Source organism: Glossina fuscipes, unplaced genomic scaffold (genome assembly GCF_014805625.2).
Source record: "Glossina fuscipes isolate IAEA_lab_2018 unplaced genomic scaffold, Yale_Gfus_2 90, whole genome shotgun sequence".
NCBI lineage: Eukaryota > Metazoa > Arthropoda > Insecta > Diptera > Glossinidae > Glossina > Glossina fuscipes.
The window spans coordinates 365,717-375,827 of record NW_023998444.1 but is presented as its reverse complement, the minus strand read 5'-3'; the positions used below and the strand labels follow the sequence as shown (position 1 = coordinate 375,827).

Here is a 10,111-nt window from a genome sequence, read left to right as displayed (position 1 = left end):
AAGAAGAGAAGATGAGAACGAAGGACAGAGAACTAGGACATAGGATTCCAAAACCAAATTATCATACGTTTTTCTGCAGCAATGAGTGAACAATGACCTCAGAAATAAAAAAAGCTAAAAATTATTTAACAAATCCTTACAATTTCGTATCATCACAAACAACGCGCGCTGGCCATCAGGAAGTGAAGAGAGCAAACTATGTCGAATGCGTTAATGGAATGTTTTTTCTTTCCTTTTAACATTTAAGAGAAAGCTCTTATCTGACTTTCTTCTTTTAAGAGTTACTTTAAAGAGATATGAAGAAAATGTGCACGGTTGCATTTTTGCTAAAAGAAATTTTACCTTTTATCACAGCAATGTAATGTTGGTAGATGATGAGAAATTGTTGGTGGTGGAGGTATTAAATTATTATTTTGTGCTGCTATTGCGGCAGCGGTGGCCGCTGCATTACAATACTCTTTCGAGTTGGGACACTTAACCAATAATACTACGCATACAGGCGATGAAGAATTCGCGGTGTTTGGCAATTGTTGTTGCTGCTGCTGTTGATGATGATGACTGTGATAATGATGCTGTTGATGTAAATGTTGATGTTGATGCTGACGATGATGATTATGATGATTATGATGATTATGATGTTGTTGATAATGATTATGAAAATGCTGGGAGGATGGCGGTTGGGGCCTATGATGATGACTTGTTGCTGTAGTTTGATATTGTTGTTGTTGTTGTTGTTGTTGTTGTTGATTTAAATGACGTCGTATGGATTGATGAATACGCTGCGTTATAGTATTCGTCAAAGCGGAATGTTGTTGATCCGGAGATATAAAGGTGGAATTTGCTGGTGGCGCGTTTAATCTATTTGCAATAATACTATTGCTATGTGTTATTGGGCAATTAGACGAAGAAGAAGAGGAGTTAAGGGAGTTTGTAACTAAACTTCTTAACGTTGGCGTAGAAGAAGTAGCAGAGGGTGCCTTAGCGTTGTTAGTATTTGTACTCATATTATTAGTACTCGAGGAACTGTAATGCTTTAATACATTTTCTAAATTACTAGTGCTTGCAGCGTTGCTGGCGCTTGTGGTGCTAATCGTGAAAAATGCATCTGGCTTACGAGCGGTGCTGCTATCATTATTGTTGCTGTTATTAGTTGATGGTGTCGCTAAATGTTGTGCCAAAGTTTGCAAATTTCGACTGCTTTTTGTATTGTGATTATTAGACCCAGTTGAATTTGACGACGTCGAGGCTGTTGCTCTTGCAGCCAATGTACCACTTTCCTTTTGTGGGTGACCCAATTGTTGTTGCAAAAGGGTTGGTAATTGTTGAGGGTGTGCAGCTGCTAAATGATTAGCTAAAGAACACGTAGACGAGGATGACGATGACGACGACGACGACGACGACAAAGAGGAGAAAGAAGACGGAGATGTGGTTGCTATGTGCTGCTGAGAATCTTGTTCCCGCATTGCATTTAAGGCAGGTGTCGGTGGTGTCGAGGGCGGTGGTGTAGGTGGGCTATTGCCCTGAGGTGTTAAACTCAGGGTTGTTGGTGATAATTCTCCTGCAACATGATGACGCTGCAACAGCGAAGGTGCTGCTATTAATTCTTGTAAACGGCTACAATTTTCAGTTGGGTTGCTGTTGCCGCTTGTTGTGCTTGCAGCTTCGACTGCTTTAGCTGGCGCCAAACAGCAACAATCTTCATCTAAATTTGCATTGGCATCAACAGTGGATTCCTCAAAATTTTGGAGAAAACTTTCTTCAAATTCCTGCAGTGTACGCTTTTTCTTAATTTTCACATAAGCATCAAACATTTTTGCACTTTAATTTTATTTACTTATTTTTTTTTTTATTTTTTTTTTTTTTTGTATTACTTGTATATTTTTTCCTTTCTTAACAACTTCTTTTTAAAGATAAAATCAATTCTTTTTTTTCTTTTTATAATCTGTATATAAAAATCATCACAATTTTTACTTTTTTTTTCTTTTAGAAATTAATTTTAAATTTCAGTTAAAATATATTCTGTTAGATAAATTTTCTCAATTTAAATTAAAAAAATTGTTTTTTTCTATTTTTATTAAGATGATATATATATATATATATATATATATATATATATATATATATATCTATTTATTTTTTTTTTTGCCAAATTTTATTAAACACACGGTCATAAAAGATATATAAAATATTTGGTGTGCACAGCATACGGTTTAGGGTCACGTAGTAGTGTTTAAAAAAATCATACTAAGCGCTTATATACACGAGACGTTTTCACTTTGAAAGTTTACGTTGAACTAAACGTTTACTCTTCTCGCTAAACACATAAGGTTTTAAAGTTGTGAATGATTATAACAACGACGACAACGGCAACGACGACGACAACGACGACGACTGGTTCGTTTGTGGTTGTATGACTAGCGAGCTGGTTTGATGGCTTTCGTTTTGCATTTTCAGTTTCCTTGTTCAGTTCGATTTTTCTTTTTTCTTACTTTAGCTGCTATTGTTGTTTTTGTTTTTTATCTACACGTTTGCTTTTTAATTACATGCATTCACGTAGCACGTATGGGTACACGATAGTAAAGAAAATACTACTAACAACAATAACAACAACAACAAATAATTCATATAGAAAATATGTAACAAAATGTTTATATGTATGTCGAAATCAATTATTTAAAGAGTTCAACTTTGAATAAAGAGTTTCACGAAACCAAGAGTGAGCAAGAGAGTGAATGAGAGAATAAAAAAAATGAGCAGAGGGTAAGAGATAGGGAGAAGAGACAAAACGAAAGAGAAAGCAATAGTGCATATGCTTTTCTTCCTCTTCTTCTATTTTGAAGAGAGGTCATTGTAGCTATATATATATATACATTTAATATTTATGTATATGTGTATGCCGTGCGTTTGCAATTTACTTTGTTAACAGTCACATTAGTGGTGATGACGACGCTGATGATAATGATAAATACAATACCCTCTTATATATATGGTGTTTAAGTGAAATGCTTAGCTAATTTATATCTTGTAAGTATGAAGGTTCCTACAAATTTCAAAACAAAAAAAAAATAAATAAATAAAAGACATACATATTGCCATCTTAAACAAAATATTTTTATTTATTTATGGTAAATTTGAAAAAAATTCTTAAAAATTCAAATGTAACAACAAACAGGCAATTAACTTATGTTCTCAGCGATCACATTACATAAAATTTCTCATTTACCACATAAGCATGATTAGTTGGTATGTATTTTCTTACTGCCTGTAAAATATATAATGGCGCTTTTATCTACTAAAATAATTATCATAGACTCCGGTGATGAATTAATAATATTTTTTCCATCTTATTAGAGTTTTAATGTCAACTACCAGTTCAATAGCTGCTATTGCTCTCCCCGTGAGAGAGATGAGAATATAAACGTGACATATTCTGAAACATGTTATGTTCGGTCGAGTCATAAGTAAAACTATTCAACCTTTTGCTATATCTCTTGTTGATTGGTATGAATGCTGTTCCAATATAGTCTTTAAAATGTTGTCGTCAAAGTCCGAACGGCATTCCGTATTTTTTCAAGTGTTGCTTTAGCGCTATTGTCTTGTTAAACTCCCAACGCATTACCCAGAGATTAAGAAAAACAGTTGAATGTAGCATACACCATAAAAAAAAAAGTTGGCAGAATGCTTTTGTGTCCGTCGTGTCATTCTTAAGGAACGTATGCTTTAAAGTTTAAAAACTCGGAACGACTTTAAGAGAAAGTGTAAAAATCGATGCAACAATGCTAAACTCTTCTGAAAAGATTTGTCTTAAAATTGCAAAACCACTACAGACTTTCCCTATGGTATTATCTTAATACATCCTTCGACATCAAGGCCACACACGCTTTATGAGTAGCTCGTAGTGAAAACTCGCTACTACTAAAAGATGTGTGTATATATACATATATATATATATATAGATACCCTCCAGAAGAGCTTTAAGTGTTTCCAAGCAGCTATTTGCGGTGTTTTTCAAAAATAAATGCCTTCGAATTATACTTATCTGTTAGCGCGATTATTAATAGCCCAATATATTTTAGTGATTCACTTTTAGTATACCGACTAGCAAGAAACCTCATAAAACATAAGTTTTGAGACTTTTCTTTGCAGATCGTAAATAGTTAATCGTACTGTAGCAATATAACAATATTCCACCAAATCAGTCTCAATTAATGTTTTCAAATACGGTTTTGAGCTGCCCAAGAGCCTGGCAGATAAGTAGAGTGACTGCCAACTCGGCATATTCAATATGCCTAGTATGGTAGGCAATACTTTCATTACGACTAGTTCGTGTCCGCAGCTATAGTGAATGTTTAAACTTCTTCTTCCAGGCTGCAGCTACATCACTTTCTCATCACTTCTTCCTCCCTAACCATCGCCGTGCTTATGCATAAAGGCATATTACCTGAGTGACGGATCATATTTAAACAAATAAGAAAACCTTGTAAAAGAACTTCGTTTTCTTACCCTATAATATAGGGTGGCGTGGCTGATTTTTTCTATTTTCAAAATAAAATTTTTTGTTACATAGGCGTGTGGACATTGTAGAAGTGCCCTTGGAAAAATTTAAATCGCTTCTTAATCTTTTGGAAAATATGGTGATTACCACAAATACAACACAGATGGATAAACGAAACGATGGACATGCTTAGGTTAGTCCGAAATCCAAAATTTTTTAAGAATTTTTATACTTTATGGGGTTTCTTAGGCTTGTTTCTGCGTCTAAAAAAAATTAAATTTTGATACAATACCATATTGGGTAAGTGTGGCTAATTTTTCCCATTTTTGTATAGGTGCTATATCATCATCCATTGAATATGCCTTCAAATTTATTTATATTTATCTGCTATAGGTTATGAGTAAGACTTTTTGAAAGCGTGTCCTCCAACTGATTTGGCCCATATTCAATATTAACCTCCGTGCAAGACTTTTGAAGTCGATAGGAGAATGTTTACAATAGATTTTACACGGAAGGACAGGCGGACATGTTTAAATCGATTTAAAATTTGATGTTGATCAAAAATATGTATACACATAGCCGAAGACTTGCAAAATATACAAATTTTCCTACCTTTGCATATTATAACGGCTTCACTGTATAAATTTTATATGAACATCGGTATCTTCCCGAAACGATGGCCACCGGGAGACGTAAACTATTTATGAGTTCTTCTTTCTTCTTTTTTTTTTTCTTCTCTTTTGAAATTTAATGATGTAAAATTTTTGACAGTAGGCGTAAGCATGACAAAAAGGAAAAAGAAAAAACTTCTTGTAAGTTTCTGTCTCGAGCCTCCTTTCCATTTATTCAATGCAACAAAGACCTACTTGCACACACATGCAGAGAGGCACGCACAAGCACGCATCTTCGACATGTACAATTAGTTTATACATATCCGAGCATTAAAAACTTGTGTATATACCTATATAATTGCACATTTTGCCTGCTCCTTAACTAACTATCTACAGCAACACATTAAAATAGATGGTCAACGTTTTATTTGTCGTGTTATTAGGGACCAAATAGACTCACTAGCAGATGTTTGGTTGCGTTTGCTTATATGCGGATGTGCTTGTGTGTCACTATGTATGTGTGTATGACTATTTGAGTATGTGCGTGCCTATGTGTATGTGTGCGTGTGTGTGTATGCGTGTGTGTGTTGGCGTTGTTTGTGTAATACCAATAAGGGAGCGCCTGTTTAAACATAATGCAAAAGACAGATATACTAACGATAAGTAGTAGAGAAAATGAATACAAGCGTAACATACACATCTACCGCATTCATGCATCCATGTATGCATACAAACAAACAAACAAACAAACAAACAAACAAACAAACGCACACACACACTTACAAAGAGATGGATATCTACATAATCGTTATTTGTTATATGACTCAGACTTTGCCTTGTGTGTACTTAAACAATAATAATAATAATAATAATAACAACAACAACAACAACTACGGCAAACAATACGGAACACATAATCTTCTTAAATCATCCTGGCTAAGTGAAGAAAAAAGAAAATTTTTGAATAGCTTGACATGCATGTTACAACTGACTGACCGCAAAGTATAAAGTCGCTGCATATGCATGTACATATGTTTGTACGTATGTGTTTATGTATGTATGAGTGAAAAAATGTAATTATTATACTGGTTGGTATACGCTGTTCCTATGAGAATGTGTTTTAACTAACTAGGAACACAAAATACGAAACCACATAAATGTCACTTGTGACATAAGAAATGTATTCATACATATATTTGTATAAAAATTCACATGCATACATGTCGTGTATATACATTTACCGTATAAGTAAACATAAAAAGGGTGCTAGAATAACAAAAGTGAAGTAATTGTATGTGTGTAAGCGTATGTATGCATGCATTTAAGTACTATATATACACATATATGAATATGTATGTATATGTACAAATATGCATTTATATCTAACCTATATAAATATTTGCGTTTATATGTATGTATTCATGCATATATGTATGCAGGCACGCATGCACATATGTATGTATGTATACATGTATTTATATATGTATGTACATATGTATGTGTTAATGTACGTATGTAAAGTGTAAGTATATATATATGTATATGTATGTATATATGCATATATATGAACATATGCATGTGTATGCGAATGGACATGAATTTATTTTTGTACATCATTTACTTAAAATTGACTGACTTTGACAAGATAGTAAGCTCATACTTTCTCTTTTACTCTTTTTACTTCTTGCGCTATTTAGTTTATATAGCCAACCCTTTCACTCTTATATGATTCTATTATAAGTTTAGACGTGATTATGAAATTCTTTGACATTTTCCTTGAATTTTTTTTTATTATTTATTTACTCATTTATTCATTTTTTTTTTTTTTGTAATTTTTTTGCTATATCATGTAACCGTGTTTGGTTATTATAATCGTATTTGTGTGTGCGCTTGTTTGTTTGTAAGTGTGTGCGTGCTATATATTTACATTTCATAACCTTTTCTTTCATTTCATGACAATGATAACACAATAAATGTTATACACTACGATAACGAACAAACAAACGAACAAGCAACAATATTAACAACAACAACAACAACAACATCATCATCACATATAATGAAAAAATGATAAATTTCAAAATGTTTAACCTTTAAAAGTAAGTTAGCTAGCAATGATAGAAAAATGCGAGAGAGAGAGAGAGAGGAAGTGAGAAAGGGAGAAAGAGAGAGTGAGAGAGCGGGACCGAGCAGTATGAACAATATGTAATAAATTTATAGCAAACTAATTTCTATCTCTTACATTAGCAGTAGTATATAAACAACGATAATGATGAACAACAATATTCTCGTGTTAATGATATTAATTTAAAATTCAAAATCCAATTTTATGCATGACTCCATCCATGTGTGGAAAGTAAAATGCAATACGGCAACGAAGAGATAATTTCAAGTCACTTTGGGATACGACTACATAACTATCTTATCAAGATAGCTATCGCAGGAGTGAAAAGGAAAAGAAGCTAAGACATGCCGATTATGGCAAATTGTTCGAAAATGGAAAATGTGAAGCTTTACATTTACACTTTATTTTTCTTGCTTAGCATAAAAAAATGTTAAGTTGTCAAGAAAGAAAAATTTTGCATTCTTTCTTCTCCTCTCTCTTTCTCGTTTGAGCAATTTTTATGTTTTTTTTCACTATCTCCCTTATGCTTTTTTTTTTAATGCAGATCAGCCACTTTATAGGCTTCCGTCGAATAATCGAAACGGATCTTTACGAATATAAGGAACAATTTTTTTTCGATATTAATCCGAATGATTTTTTAAATTGTCTAAGATGACGTCCTTTGCAGAAGATAGTGTGTAGCATCGTGGTGCTATACTTTAGAAGCACGAGGGATTTCAATTAGTTAAAGCCTCGCACATTCGTTTCTGGCATGGCAAATATAAGTTAAGGTTCTCTATCTCACGACAATTAATCAGAATTTATTGCTATAAAATATTTGGATCTTTTCGCTTAAGGGACAGGGATAGTTGATGCGCCCCTTTACCTTGTCCCTTGATTTGAAAGAAATTTGAAAATAGTCGAACACCTATATGGTACGGACATTTACCAAGTGAACAAGATCTTTTGCAAGAAAGTTTTCATGTTCTCAGCCTAAAGGAGAGTACCGGATGGAGGGACTGCCAGATTGATATTCTTACCTTAGTTTCTTGTCTGGCTGAGTTTGTTTCACAATCAACATTGAGACTAGCTACGCTTTGGATGGCTGCCCATAATAGCATGACCTAAGCTAATAAAAGCCGAATTTCTCTCGATTACTGATGGTTTCTAACAAGACGACGTAAGTCCTGGGTGACTTTGCTGCTTAAAATTTTCTAAATTTGGACCAGCAAAGTAAAGCCACCGTGACACGGAAAAAATAGTAAAGTAGTAAATGAAAGGAAATAAAAGCCTTTCCCTTGTTCCACCTTGCGACACAGCCGCTGCTTTTAATTTCAAACTTTGATCTTAGAGAGCATTTAATGAGTGAAATTTTCTTCTCTTCTCTTTCTCTTTACAGTTCACCATATCTGCGAGTATTTAAAATATGTAATAAGGAAGGAGAAAAAAAAAAAACAAAAAGAGAGAGAGAGAGAGAGAGAGAGATAGAGATACATAGAGAGAGAGACAGGTAATAATAGGTGATAGGAATCTAAATCAAAATGAAATTTCATGAAATTTCGTTCTTGCCAGCCTATTAGTATATCTTTCACGGTGGTCTAGAATATATTTTTTTCGCACCTCAACTATTCAAGAATAACAGTTGACAGAATTATATGTAAAGAGCAAATAAATGTACAACATATGGCGGGTTCTTAGACCACACACAAGATCGTTAGCTAGAGCGTGTGGTACTTTAAAATGTCAGAAAGAAAAAAAAAAGCAAAGAAAATTTTTAGCATTTAATTAAATTTGTTCTGCTGCCAAAGAGAAAAGTGATCTGCAAATCTTGCGCTTGCTGCACACGGACTGTTAGTTAAGCATTTTAACTTCAAGTGTCTGTAAAGTGTTAAAATTCTCAAGTTTTCTTCTTTTTTCAGAAATTCTTTATTTATTTTAACATGACAAAAAAAAAAAAAAGAAAGGAAAAGAAGAATAAGAAAAACAAAAAGTAAAAATAACGGAGCCAACATACAACGAATCTTTTCATACTTAACCGTGCCGATATGATTGTAATGATGTAAGGCGATCGAGTTTTTATATTCAGCCTCGAAATCAATCTTAGTAGGGCTTTAATTAGGACGACATATATAAAAGCTTGTTTAATGGTGTTTAGACATTGCTGTCTTAAATTTTTCGCTGCGAAAGAAATATTAGTAGGGTTTCAATTGGGACGATGTTATCAACAGTAGGGGTAGGTAGCTGCTTTCCAGGGACCTCCTTAAAGTGATAGTGGTGCTTCGCAAGAATGTCGCCGGTATTGCAAAATATGTCTTACATGCTTGCTTTAGTCTTCCACGCCTTTCTTACGCCTCTTTCCTATATCACAACCGATCACCTTGAAAGTTTTTACCAAATAAATATGAGTCTGCTCTACATAACTATATAGAATTTTTACCCTAATTATGTAGTTAGCTATTTAAAAATAGTTATTTTAACCTGGCATCGGAGAAAAACCGTTCGAAATATCCGGACTACCTAATCATTGTTCCCTTCAAGAAGACAAAATTTCGTTTTCGAATGTATACTCCGAAGTATCTGAGAATCGATCTTCATCATCAACATTTCTGTTGTCATCGTCAGAAAGGGTTTTCATTTATATATTCCATATATAGAGTATTAGCTTTTTAAAACGGCCCGCTAAAAAAACCAAGATTCCCGAATGAACTCTTGCAATATAAAACAGAACACACAAAATTGACTGATAATAAAGTAGGCGGATACTCAGGTCATGTGCAGTCTGCAGGGTTTAGCTAAACAGATAGCATAAAATAGAGAAACCACTAAAAGAGGGAGAGAGAGAAAATTAGAGAATAAGGATTAGTGTTAAATGTAGAGCTAAGTAGAGCTACAAAGTCAGCA

The 10,111-nt window shown here is 33.6% G+C and overlaps 1 protein-coding gene across 4 annotated transcripts in view; it reads right to left on the bottom strand.

The window, feature by feature from the left end:
- LOC119638525 (protein roadkill) overlaps window positions 1–10,111 on the bottom strand; it is a 131,413-nt gene that overhangs the window by 22,651 nt on the left and 98,651 nt on the right. The window contains exon 1 of one of the 4 annotated variants that reach the window (XM_038035364.1): window positions 343–1,856. The exons of the other annotated variants lie outside the window; for them this stretch is intronic. Coding sequence (XP_037891292.1) covers window positions 343–1,811 — 1,469 coding nt within the window. The 5' untranslated portion in view covers window positions 1,812–1,856. Of the gene's footprint in view, window positions 1–342; window positions 1,857–10,111 lie in introns of those variants that run through there. 4 annotated transcript variants of the gene reach the window in all.